This window comes from Schistocerca americana, chromosome 3 (genome assembly GCF_021461395.2).
Source record: "Schistocerca americana isolate TAMUIC-IGC-003095 chromosome 3, iqSchAmer2.1, whole genome shotgun sequence".
NCBI lineage: Eukaryota > Metazoa > Arthropoda > Insecta > Orthoptera > Acrididae > Schistocerca > Schistocerca americana.
Window position 1 is genome coordinate 277,454,428 of NC_060121.1, and position 14,189 is coordinate 277,468,616.

The 14,189-nt window shown below is 36.7% G+C and overlaps 1 protein-coding gene across 1 annotated transcript in view; it reads right to left on the reverse strand.

The window, feature by feature from the left end:
- Positions 1–720: 720 nt before the first annotated feature.
- LOC124606016 (protein TMEPAI-like) overlaps positions 721–14,189 on the reverse strand; it is a 182,703-nt gene continuing 169,234 nt past the window's right edge. The window contains exons 2-4 of the mRNA XM_047137979.1: positions 8,771–8,964; positions 4,781–4,951; positions 721–1,395 (exon numbers count right to left, since the gene is read on the reverse strand). Coding sequence (XP_046993935.1) covers positions 1,054–1,395; positions 4,781–4,951; positions 8,771–8,964 — 707 coding nt within the window. The 3' untranslated portion in view covers positions 721–1,053. The remainder of the gene's footprint in view (positions 1,396–4,780; positions 4,952–8,770; positions 8,965–14,189) is intronic.

Genomic DNA, 14,189 nt, shown 5'->3' on the forward strand with positions numbered 1-14,189 from the left:
CTACAATTCTTTATAGTGAATTATTCTTTTGATATAACAGAATATGTCTCTGTTAGCAGTCTGCTTTTCTTTTCTTGTGAAAATGATAACTTCTGAATTTGTACGGTGGAACAATGTTTTACCATGATGACAGATGTTTAAATAATCAGGACCACAAACCTCTCCATTCCAGGTTGTAGTATGGTGGCCATATTCAAAAGAAAGGTAATTTATGTATGTTGTCTGCTGTCAATGAATACTGGTATTACACTGCTGTTTTGTTGTAACCTGCATCTTACTCTTAACATATTCTAAATAAAAATTGCTTTCAGTAAGGTAGTTTTGTCAGTTCATGCCAATGAGAAAAAAAGAAAAAAAGTCAGAAAAACTTACGACTATCTCTGCAAAGCTGTTGATGAGTCAAAATTCTTCTTTCAACAAACATAGAAAAGTAATTGCACAAGATTTATTCATTCATTTATTTATTTCATTTTAGTCTGAAATTTCTTGAGTCATTCAGTTATTCAAAGTTATAGTTCCAAGCAGCTCTGCTTCAGAAATACATTTTACAGCAAGAACTGACATTCAATATATTATATATATTAAACTTAAAACACAGGTACATTAGGGTATGAAGCCCCGCAAAAGAAATTTCTCTCAGATGAATATTGCAGAGCATTTTTAACTTTTTGAGGTCTGTATGGGGAATGGTGTATAATCAGGTTAATAAAAAAACAAAAATGCATTGTAATAACACACGATTTATCGAATCACATGTGTAATGTGTGCTGACCAGCCCACAAACTATATATTATTATCACAAAGTAATGTATCCCAGTACATCGTCAAATGCAGCTACTACTCTCAACAATGTTACACATGTTCATCAATTACACTCTTGCACATCGGTCACCTTCAGAATTACATCCTCCTTGAGATCTCAAACGATAGCTAAATCTATACATATACATACACATATATATATTTTTACACGCATCAGTGTCAGATGACCCATTCACACACTGCACACAATCCCGAAACATATGACACATGACAGCACACTGTCGATGCAGACTACTGCGCTGGGCCCCCTGGCGGAGTCCGCCGGCCTTCGGTCCGGCAGGGCACCAGTGTCAGATCGGACACAGCAACGGGGACGGGCGAGTCTGAGAAGGCAGAAAGTCGCCGTGCACGGGTGGCCACAGCAGACGCGGTGGATGGAACCACAACAGCAGGTGTGGTACATGGCAAACCTGCCGATGACAAGCTATGGCATCGTACGACATGCGTAGACGCCCAGTCCCCACCACCTCCGAGGAGACCTGTCGAGCTTGACCGATAAGGGGGTGGCGATTCCCCATCGAACACTGTTCGGTTTGGAGGTGGCCGGATGCACTTTTGGTAGATTTCACTCTCCTGTAAACAGAAATGCTTAAACTTTACACCTCACATTGTTGAACTAATGCGTTATACAGAACAAAGTATAAAAAAATTACATTCAAAATCTTTTGTTCTCACAAGTTGTGCGTTCTGCTGGAACTTTTTTTTTGTAAAGTGGTCATTTGGCTATGAAAAATTCAAACTCTGAAGCCAAAAGGCATATAGTGTTTGTTTCTTCACTGGTATCAATTTTAGCGTTTCCAGCATACGTGAAAACTTAACAGGTGTATGCAAGAGAAAAAGCTTTCATTTACATAGATGTACAGGTAAATCTTGTTATTTGCAATTGTTACATTCTGTGGAGCTTTCGTGCATACCAGATTCATGAAAATTGAGTCATTTTATATGTAAAATATGGGTTAAGTTCTCATCTACCCACATACTAATTTTAAAGTAGCACAGTATCTTGGTATTTTTACCAAAGATAACCATTACCATATCTCCAAATGCTAAATTTATATGCTAAAACACAGTAATACACAAAATCATTTTTCCACGTCCAATGAAATCTCAGCCTGCTCCTGACCCAACCCTTGAATGCCATAGGATTTTAAGAGTGATATATCATAAAGGGTTTTAATTTGTAATTCCCTGCAGCATTTCCTCCAAAAAGAAGGGTACATCAGTTTTTGGCAGTCTTAGATCCAGGTGTTTTCTCTTCAGTAGAAACGAAGGTGTGGCTTGACATTCATTTCCAAACTAAACCTGTTTCATCAAGATTGAATACCTCCATTGCAGTATAGCCTTTTTCTGCCCTGTTTCTTTAAACACCTTTTTAAATTCCTCGGCTCCATATCTGTCTGCCGCAGCTGCACTCTTTCCTGTCATTTTAATGTTGCAAAAGCCAACAATGCTGGAAGTGATCAAATCAATCTGGACCGGCCAAGAAAGGTGCTGTATCATCATCTTCTGTTCAATCTGCTTGTAAGCTCTTGGCTTTGACTTGAATACCAGCTGCAGGGAGAGACATGGTAGTGGTGATCAATCCAATGGCTTAATATTTTTTCCATTCTTTCCTTCACCTCCAAGATTTGGTCTCTCTAATCACACTCAAATCAATTAAGCATTAAGCAAATTTTCAAACTGATTCCACGATGTCACAAGCAATTCACACAGTGGATTCACAAAGTCCAAAAGCACATGGAATGTCAACAATATGGTCACCTATCCCATAGTGATGCAAAACCTCTTTTTTCTAATGAATACAGCTTTTGTACATACTTCTTTCTCTCAATAGGCACACTTTCTTTCCATTTACCTGACATTTTAAAAACATACGCTGTCAAGTACAACTTCACAGCTCTACTGACCTCATAAGATGACATGTCTCGACAAACATGACAGAAGACGCTTGCTGAGATTGCTGACACAGTAACACTTCCGTGTACAGTGAACAGATGGCAGCACATGACTTAAAACTAAAATCATGTGTATAGGAAAAAGCAGATAACGAATCTGTGTACAACAAAGTCAACCTGTACTACACAATCTATGAACAACAGAGAGAAAAAGTTCAGAAATATTTGAAAAAATTTGTAACTGGAGTCCAGATTTTTGTCTGTTACTATTCTGAAACTCTAATATGCATATAGTATGTTGATAAACTTAACACTCTTTAAACTTAACATTTACTCTTTCCACTAAGCACATTTGTAAAAGTGGTCCTCAGAAATACAGAATTTATAAATATTTATGTAAACAAGGCTCTTGGGAAAACTCTACAACCATGAGCACTTTGAACAAAACTACAATTATTTTCATGATTTCTGACTAAATTTGACAGCACATGGTACCAACTGTTATCACCTAAATAATATGCTGCATTATGATCACAGTAAAATTTCATATTTCAGCTGATATGTGAAAATACAAGCAAAAAAATAACACTAAATGAAAACAGAACAGCAACAATAGAAATATTAGGGAAATACAAAAATAGAAATATTAGAAAAATACCTAAAAATAAAAGTGCTTTTTAAATATTTACTTGTCATTCACTATTAACTTAAATTACCATAGTCACAATGAGATACCTGCCAAATCACACAGAAAGACACCAATCAAAATTCCGATTGCTTCTGCTTGTTAAACTGTTTGTAATGGAACCAGCAGTCTTAAGCAAACTGCTGTTCTTAAACTTATTCAGTTAATGTTCACTGCACAATCTTCAAACATTTCAAATTTGACATTTATTGAAGGAAGTCATTGTCCTGCAGATGATGTTTTTATTTTGGAAATAAAACACTTTATTTAATGCTTTTGTGTTATTTGCTAATTTTGCACCCTTAGTAATTTCCAACCTACTTGGTAGTGAAACAAATGACAGAAGCTACAGAAGCTTCAGGAATAGAAAAATTCATAAATGTACACCAAAAAAATTATATGTCTCCATGACAGCAAAAAACTGTAGTTGTTTAACTCAAATGACATAACTTACTTTCACAGATGTGAATTCCATATGTAAAATGATAAAATCCAACCCTCATGCACGTCTTTGTTGCCATGCCAGCATAAATCACGTCAAAGTCTCTTAGTTCACATGTCAAATAAAATTGCTCGACATAGTAAACAAGTAACAATCAAATGTCAATAGATTTAATTGCACGATTGTGTTGTCAGAGGTATAAAAATTGCTTAAACAAAAGAAATAAACATTCACTCAAAAGAATTACTACATATGCCTAACCTAAAGTAAAAGTTATGCAGAAAATCTCTTGTGTGAAACGTGCTGTATCAGAGACAGGTGAAGCTTTAAAAATTTTTGATGGTGTCCCAGGAATGTAAAAATTTCTTATTACATGTCTGAGTGAGCAACAAGCCAGCCAAAACACAACACAAATACAGATCAGTCACAAATTGTCAATTGGGCAACTACTGATGTGTATGGGGGTTGTGCCGATTACCATCACATTCACAAGTTAGTTTCATTAGGGATACCATTAGAAGGCTGTTTCTGCACACTAATTTGTGGACAAGATGTGTGACTGCAGCGTTTCAATGTGACAGGTGTGTGTAAAAAGTTTTTATGTATATTTGTGACTATCTATCTAATCTTGAAGCTGCTGTAACTTTTGCCATTTGTTTGAGTTCTGGTAGCTTGAAAATTCCCAAACGGGGCAAAATTAGCTAACTGTGCAAAATCATGAAATAAAATGTTTTTGTTTTTGAAGTAGAAAACCTATGCAGGATGACTTTCCTCAGTAACTTTGTAGCAACTGTGGACCCACACATACTATTAGGAAATCTGACATTACTTTACAGGCTAAAAAAAAAAAAGAGAGATCAGCAATTGCTTTAATGTATGATTTTCAATGATAAAATGTAGTGGTTTCGTATTGCATGTAGTATTTGCTCTACTGACCTGCTCCGGGTCCCGAATTTTCAGTCGTGTCGAACTGCCATAAGGGAGTTCCTCCCCATCTGGCAAGGCAATATTTGGTGGCAGTCCCAATTCCAAGTCTGTACTCACTGAGTGGAGGCGTACCTGTCTGTCCCGCAGCTCGCGGCTCAACCGTTCCATCCCCACCACCATCTGCAAGACAATGCAATCTTTGTTACTTAAAAATCACTTACATATTTAATTTTACCAATTTTTGACAAATGCAACATTATTTTATATTTAAGACAACTGGGTGAATCTGAGAGCTTTTGCTGATAACTAAAACAAGTTCTCACTAATAACCACTTATTAAGAAAAGGGTAGACTGCTACTCACCCCACAGAAGAGGTGCCGAGTCACAGACAGGCACAATGAAAAGACCACTAATTTACGCTTTTGACCAAAAGGTCTTTTTTGGAAACACAAAGCACACAGCCACTGCGGCCGGAGACAATGGCCATGTGCATGCAAGTTGTACATGTGTCAATACGTGCGTGCTTTCTATTTCCGAAGAAGGCTTTTTGGCCAAAAGCTTAAGTGCTTAGTAGTCTTTTCACTGTGCCTGTCTGTGACTCAACGTTGCCTCTATGGGGTGAGAAGCAACTACACTTTTCAGAATATTATTGTTAATCCATCCTGGACTTTCCATTTTTTAATTTTCGCTTACTGATGTCATCTGATGTGTGAGAGACAATCTTTCACTTTAAGTAAAAGCATAACACATTTATCAAACAAAGTAAGAGGCTTCGGGTCACCTGTTTTCACATAACAAGGTAGCTTACTCTAATATCACCTTTGAAAATCTGCATTCATCTCATGACAAGAAGTTTTTTTACTGTGCATGTGAGCTTTATTTACTAAACTAAAAATTCTAATAACTGCTGTAGAAATACCAACAACATGACACACAAAGTAACATGACACTAAAATAATGAGTTTTTCTAACAACAAAGCTAAGTACATTTTTTAGCACTTATATGTGCAATTCCACTTTATTTGTGTACTACAATTATCCTTAAAACAACTTTCTGCTATACTGCTTCACACTGTCTTGTGTTCTAATATGCAAGCTCCAGTCTGCTAACTTGCACTAACACTTAAAGAAAATGTTTTTTTTTATATATTTTTTCTTTTCCTCATTTATATCCAAACATCTTTCAACCAGAGCAGTACTGTCCCATGCATTACTCCCTCAAAATATTTACTATATGTGTTGTGCTTTGCAGTAATGAAAGCAAGTTATTCCCACCTAATCTTGATGACAGCATTTTACAGCCTGCTCTTCACCTACAACTAAGCCCTTTACTCAAAATAAACTTCTGCTTCTGAGATGTGCATGGTGCAATCACTGTCTATATTACGAGGGCTATCCACAAAGTACATTACGTTTTGGAATTAAAAATAAATAAAGTATTGGATTTTTTTTATTATATACAGATGAAAGCCACACTTAAATTCTACTTTTCTACATAGTTGCCATTTAAATTAAGGCACTGATCATAGCGATGGACGAGCTTGGAAATTCCTTCGTCGTAAAATTCGGCCGCCTGCGCCTTCAACCACGTGGTTACCTCTTCTTGAAGCTGTGCGTCGTCATCAAAATACTGCATAGCCAACCACTTCTTCATTGCTGGGAATAAGTGGAAGTCGCTCTGTGCCAGGTCGGGACTGTACGGCGGATGAGGAAACAACTCCCACTTAAAAGATTTGAGAACTTCACGAGTGGCATTTGCCGTGTAGGCCTGGGCATTGTCGTGAATCAGCAAGATCTTTGAGCCCAACTTTCCCCTGCACTTGTTTTGTATTGATCTTCTGAGGTTGTGCAGAGTTTGGCAATACCTTTGAGAGTTTGTTGTAGTGACTCTTTCCAGGAAATCCACAAAAATAACACCTTTTCTGTCCCAAAAGAGGTAACCACGTGGTTGAAGGTGCAGGCGGCCGAATTTTACGACGAAGGAATTTCCAAGCTCGTCCATCGCTACGATAAGTGACTTAATTTAAATGGCAACTATGTAGAAAAGTAGTATTTAAGTGTGGCTTTCATCTGTATATAATAAAAAAAAATGTCCAATACTTTATTTATTTTTAATTCCAAAACTTTGTGGATAGCCCTCGTATTTATAGTTTGTTTTGCTTCCAGCACTATAACATTCCTCACTAGTGTAGTTTCGTTTAGTTGGCTGCTCATTCTGCAGACCTCTCACTATGATGTGGAATGAGTAAATTTTCAATTATTTTACACTTCCTCAGCGAAAATATGGAAGTGTGGACATTGCTCAGGAGATAAAATTTTAATTTGTGTTTGAAGGTTATTTTATTATTTACTACATTCTTTACATCACTGGGTAGGTAACCAAAGATTTTTATGGCTAAAACATCATTCTTTTCTGTACCAACCTAAGGTTGAGGAGGTTATTTCTCCTTCTAATATTATAATTATAAATATAGCTGCTATTTTAAAACTGTGATTGGGTGCTGACAACATACTTTATAAAGGAGGTTGTTAGTATTCACAACTATTTAAAGAACCAAAAAGAGGTTCTAGAGTCCGCACCATAAATTATTGTTATTACTTGCTACAGTGCAACAAACACTTCTTTTCCTTCAATGACAAATTACCCCAAAATTTTCCACCATAAGACAATTGGAAAAGCAAGTCAATTTGATGATATTTTCCTCTCCAATATCTGATACCAGTAGCATAAAAGTTTCACAGCTTAAATCTTGTAGATGATCTGTGATATGTGATTACTGGTTTAGGTTCTTATCAATGATATAAAAATCCGAGAATTCAGAACATTGTTTCATTTATTTCTAATGATGTGGTCAGGCATACAGTAAACAACTGTATATAGTGTGTCTTATCTATGTGTAAAGACAATCCATTTGCAAAGAACTAGTTATTCATTTTTCAAGGTAATTTTATTTACATTTTCAAATGTTGAATTTTCTCCAATAGACTCAATTATAATACCTGCATGAACAGGAAAAAGAATTATTCCTGCTTCTTGGACATATAAAGGTGAATGATTTACATATAACCAAAGGAAGTAGTTTTCTCATTTCTAAAAGAAAGGAAAAATTGAATTATAAATCTATTGAGCACTAATGTTCCAATCTGTCTGTACGGAATACGTTTCTCGTGTCTAATAATGAAAAGACTGCATCCAAATCTTTCTTTTTCTTACCCACCACAATTCAAATTTTAGATGCTTTGATACAATATGTAAAGTCTGCTGTACATCCTGTCTACATAAACTGTTGCAGAATTTAACTGAAGTTAGAAGTAAATGTATCAACAACAGTTGAGGCCAAGGACAGTGCATACACCTGTAACTTTATCTTTAGTTGGTTTCTACTTGCATAGAAATTTTGAATTTTAATCTTAACTTTTAATGCACTGTTAATTAACAATCCTTCTCTGCATTTTGAATGTGTCTTGATCGCGGTCTTGGAGTGACTTTCTTTCTACCAGCATCCGCGAATCTAAGTTTTGCATCTGTCTTGTCATGACTGTGTGTGATGCAAAGATAGTTTTCTTGTTTTTCCACCACAATGACAACTACTTCTGCCAGTATCTCGTCTCCTACCTCCCAAACTTTACAGAAGCTCTCCTGCAGTTTGCAGGGGAGCTTCTGTAAAGTTTTGAAGGTAAGAGACAAGATACTGGCAGAAGTAAAGCTGTGAGGATGGGGCGTGAGTTGTGCTTGGGTAGCTCAGATGGTAGAGCACTTGCCCGCAAAAGGCAAAGGTCTCAAGTTCGAGTCTCGGTTCGGCACACAGTTTTAATCTGCCAGGAAGTTTCATATCAGTGCACACTCCGCTGCAGAGTGAAAATCTCTTTCTGGACACAAAAAATTGTTTCCTTTTGCACCATAAAAGTTGCTTGTTTCAGGAGGAAAGAACTTCATACATTTTACAAGGCAAAATAAATATACTGCCACTACATAAATGTTTGAGTCAGTACATTACCATACTTACGGGGGCAGGTGGAGGTACAGGTGGGCCGGCGGGGGCGGGGGGCGGTGGCTCACTCTTGTGCCAGGAGCGCGCGCGCCCCCCCAGGCCACCGCCAGTCGTTCGGTAGTGGCTCACGACGCACGTCACCAGGCCCAGAGTGGCCAGCACCACAGCCACAACCAACACTAATACTGCCAGCCCAGGCACTTTAAGAGAAGAAGAGAATACAAGGTGGTTAAAATACATTGAAGCATTTTTTTTTTTTTTTTTTTTACATTTTGTAAGTAAAACAAGAAAGTGAGTGTATACGAAGGATATCAGACTATAGGGTTTCTGTGTTTACTCTGAACATTTTGCTGAAACCAATTAAGCATTTTTAAAACAATTGCATGTCTCTCAATAATAAGATGACAAAAGTGGTATATAAAAGACCTGTTTGTAAAAAACAATGACTCTTGTACTGAAACGAGTATCAACTTAATGACTGACACTAAAAATTTATGTACACCAGTATCAGAACTCAAACCAAACTTTATCAGGGCCAGGTATTTGATGATTTGTATATACAACAAATAAGTCAAAAGTTTTCAATACTTGTATAATTTCTAAACCATATTTTTTTTTCTTTTTTCTTTCAATGCACATTATGCTACAGATATGGATACCTCATCAGCACCAAGATGATGATCGAAATAGTAAAGCAAAATGGTGACAATCTCCAGAACAAGTGCATGCTATGATTAACTGGATACATACATACATACAACTTTACTGCTATTAGCAGGTAGATCTTACTAACTTACTGCGAGTGTAACATTCCATACTAAGCGGCTCCATTTTGCATGAAAAATTATTCCTACAGGAGGATGAGTGGATCAAAACACACATGCAGAGAGAGAGAGAGAGAGAGAGAGAGAGAGAGAGAGCTATTTGCATGCTTTAATACACAAATGGATATGTACAATCTTTTCTATATTAAGCACACATTTTTTTGTAAGTAACAACGATCACTTAAGTCAGTAAACAAAAGCTTTATGTATTCTGTAAATTGAAACACCTTCTTGCTGCAACCTATATTTATTTATGTTCTAGACACATTTCGCTCTTTACGTTAACAGATCTTCAGTGTATTTAATTGGGAATAATACAGTTTTTTAATACACGATACTTCTAGATTAGAAAACATTTGACATAATTTTTACATCATTAATCTATATGTACCGCATATAAAAAAAACTATATTCTTTGCAATTAAATCTGCTGACGATGCTTTAAGGTAAGCAGTGTCTGGAACATGAATAAATACAGACTGGATCAAGAGAAAGGCATTTCAGTTTATGAAACTGAATATTTATATACTTGCTGCAGATAACAGCCACACCAACAAAGTTGTTAAAAGCTTTATTGCACACCTGCGAAGCCACTTTACAAAGAAAACAGTGAATTCTCAATAAGAATAATCATGCACTGTACATCAAACTACACAATCAAAAAATTCCTCATATGCAAACAATATTCTCAATGAACAAATTGAACAGGAATGAACAGACCAGAAGTAATATGAAACTGTGAAGAATTCTGACATACTGAAACAAAAATGAGATGAACTTCACTGCAAAGTAGTAATGAATGTTGCAGGGAAAGTTATGAGGGCTAACTGTATTTCATACTGTTCATGATTTTCCTAAAGATTTTAAGCAATCAACAAAAATGTGCCAATAAACGAAGAAAACTTTAAGCAATAAATCCAGAAATGTGCAAAAATGAGACTATTTAATATTAACTGCTGAGATAATCGCAGTACACAGGCCCTACATGTTCAAATGACAAGTGCACAGAAATACACAGATACTGACAGTGCTAAGGAAGTGAATTCATAGAGAATGCTAAAAGGGGGGGCTAACAATATTATGGTAGTAACAGCAGCATTTTGATTCCCAAGGAGAATAATATGGAGCACGAAAATTAATGACACACATGCACGCACGCACTCACTCTCACTCCCCCCCCCCCCCCCTTTCCAATACTGTATATACTTTAATTGCTGATACAGCTACCACAGATCTGTAGCAAGGCCTGTGAAGAATATATCACCACTTAAAGTAATGGCAGTGACAATTTTTTTCCAAAATAAAATTCATATGGAAAAGACAATAATGGTGCTATGACAACCACAATACAACGGTTACCACAGTGTTTTTATTGGCAAACTGGTACACAAAGTACGAGTTCCTACCAGTTAATGGCAAAATTAAATTTGGAATGAAGGAACACTAAAAAATATGTCAATGAAAAAAAAAAAATACATGATGTATGAATAATAATGGCAATATCAACATACAATGCACATAGCCTGGCCTTTTTGTGTAGGGTTGTCCCCGAAAATACAGTACAGTAGGCAATTATAAGATAATTAGGATGGTTTGTGTAAGTAAATATTACTTTCTGTGAATTACATGGCTGGCTTGAGATTATTTGTCACAGACTGTCAAACGTTAATCAAAAAAAGAGTATGACAGGATCCAACTTCAACATTCATCATTGATGACAAATGTTTAACAGAACATACAGTTTTCCTCTACTGAAACAAACAGCTCTCACTGACAACCTTACTGCCTACTTCTAGGTGAAATGACATCAAGAGTTGAATAATCATCTAACATAGTAAGAAATTCACAGCTTTGAAACCTCCAGTACAAAACCTCCTATCCTTCAGTAAACTTAACTACAGCAATGTACTGCCAGCATATACTTTTTTCTCTTTCAACTGCTTAACAAGAAGATTACCACAAGATAAATGAGCTTGCAGCCACAACAGTTTAATGATTTATATCACGCAAGGTAGAAAATAAACACCACAGCAAGACAGTGGTGTTAAAATGATACTACAAAGTGGCACATCAAAAAGCTTCAATTCAAATGCTCTATTGCAAAATGAGACTGCAGCTCAACCCATTCCAAAAGCAGAGTAAAAAGCAGAGAATGGTCATTTGCCAAAGAGAAGAGTGGAGCTCACCTCATCTGTTCGATCGTCTCTTGCAATACACACTTTGCTTCAACTGTGATGTCAACCTGAAAGTATACCAGGCAATCAGATGAATGTGGCATACTGCACACTCAATGGCTGACACTTCATATCTGTCTGATATGGAACTGAAAACTGTGGCGATATTTGGCAATAGTGTCTAGTGATATGTTGGTGACTCAATCATATATGTGTGGATAAAGTTAGGAAGGTTGTCCAAGTATTGCACGTGAATGCAAAAAATGGGGCAAAGGAGAAGGAAATTTATGAACTGTGTAATTTACTCTCGTCAATAATGAAAGAATATACAGATTCTTCAACACCACACAAAGACCTCTCTGACATTCACATACTGTTTATAGCGACAAAGACAACAGACTTTCAGTTGTGGTCCGCTCGGAAAAAGTTAAAAAAATTGGGAAACTTCTGCTACATAATAAAACACCTGGGATAATACGTCCACATTGTAACTATCTTAATGATCAAACGTTCCTGTAAACTATTTGACAATATAATAAAGAATGTTTGACAGGATTTGTGCTATGCACCGGCTATACATTTTTCCTGTTGCGACTTTAACACTGTATTCAGGCTACTGCTGATGTACCGCAACTATTTTGACGTACTGACATTAACTATGAGCTGCCTCAGTGCGTTACTTGATACTTCCAAAAATCTGCTTTCTTTTAATCTCTGGTAGTAATTAATCCTTGACGCTTTGCGTCCGCTTATTAATAACTGCCAATGCACATAGCTATATAAACGAAAACGTGTTCAAAAAAAGACTTACCGAATTAGAATCATTGCACTATAAATGGTTGCCTTTTTTTAACCCGAAGACAACACTGCCGACATAATCTCTTCTCATGTTTCTTTTCCTTCTTTTTTTCTTAACCGAGAAAACACCAAACTGGCCAAATGCCACTCTTGAAACCACTGAGGGCCAGGAAACACAATCGTTACCGAAGCTGCATGTTTCATTCGAACATTTTAAATAACAGAAAGAAATCATATGCACTTTGTTCAGCAAACGTTACTGTATATGAATGACATATCCATATCTGGGTATAACATAATTGACACTTTTCACAGCAACACGTTAATTTATTCATTAACAACAAGTACAGATTCTCAATTCCGAGCAACACACCACTGTACGCGCCCCCGCCCCTTCACCTGTCAAACAAAATATTCTATGCAAACTGTCACTCAAAGGGTGTACACACTGCCACCTATATTATTCTTATTTCTCACCAACACATATGAAATTACTGCAGCGGTTAAGTCTTCCAAAGCCATATATGAACATGTAACTGTCTCTCGTTATCGCAGAAAAATGATACCCGATGTGTGTTAAGGACATGAAAATATGAATTTAATGGCTAGAAAGCACAAAATACAATAACTTTAAGTACTAAACTATCCGCAAAACTTGTGATTGCAGCGTGGTATTGAACGATAACTATAGGATCAAATGTGTAGCACCAACATTAGAATTTAGGAACGATCTACGCTCAATGTGTTACAGACGGAATGCATATTTTCGCACAATTTCATTTCATCAAACTGTTGATCTAAACGATAACTTAAACCTCACCACGGAGAGGATGCATATATGAAAGCTGAGATCAGTGGAGAGTAGCCTGCCGGTGTTGGCAACACTGCTGCTATGCAGTGACTACCGCCTCTAGCGGCAGCTCCGGGAACTATTCTCAGGCTCTCGTGGGTTTCAAATTTTTTGATTGTAATACTGTATTTGGTATCCGTCTGGTCGAAAGAAGTACGATCGTATGTCATACAGATACATTCTGCATAGAATGATTGACATAAAAACATATGAAACGCTATACGGAAGTTTTAAAACAAGAGGCACTAAACTTCGTACTTACGACGAAACAATTTTTTTGCTTTAATATTGTGTCAGCAGCAGCTGTTAACTAACCTCTTGTTCTCCATGTAGAGATGAAATATTGAAGATTAAAAAATGATGTGCAAAGTTGAAGCAATTTAGTACAATTTGGCAACTACACAGCAAAAGGCTGCAAATGTTCATTTCTTGGGTACCCCGCCTTTTTCTCCCGTTTTAGCTAGTGTTTGATGCCGTCAGTTTCCTCGGCGTTGATCACTTCATTCTATAGGCAGTAATCTTTCGGAAACATTTCTACTATGTAGACGATGCGAAACCAAATAACAATCTGTCTGCGTGACTACAAGGGATGGAACATAAGTAAGCTATGAGTCATTACAGACGCGAAACTTGTCATCGTGGGAATAAATGAAGGTAGATGGAGCCAATCGTTCGTGACTTTATAATGGAAGAACTACAGTATTCGCTCGAAATAATTGTTAGTTTAAGAGCGAGTGTAAACCCAAGACAGCAGCTCTAAAATCAGTGGTATAGTGGAA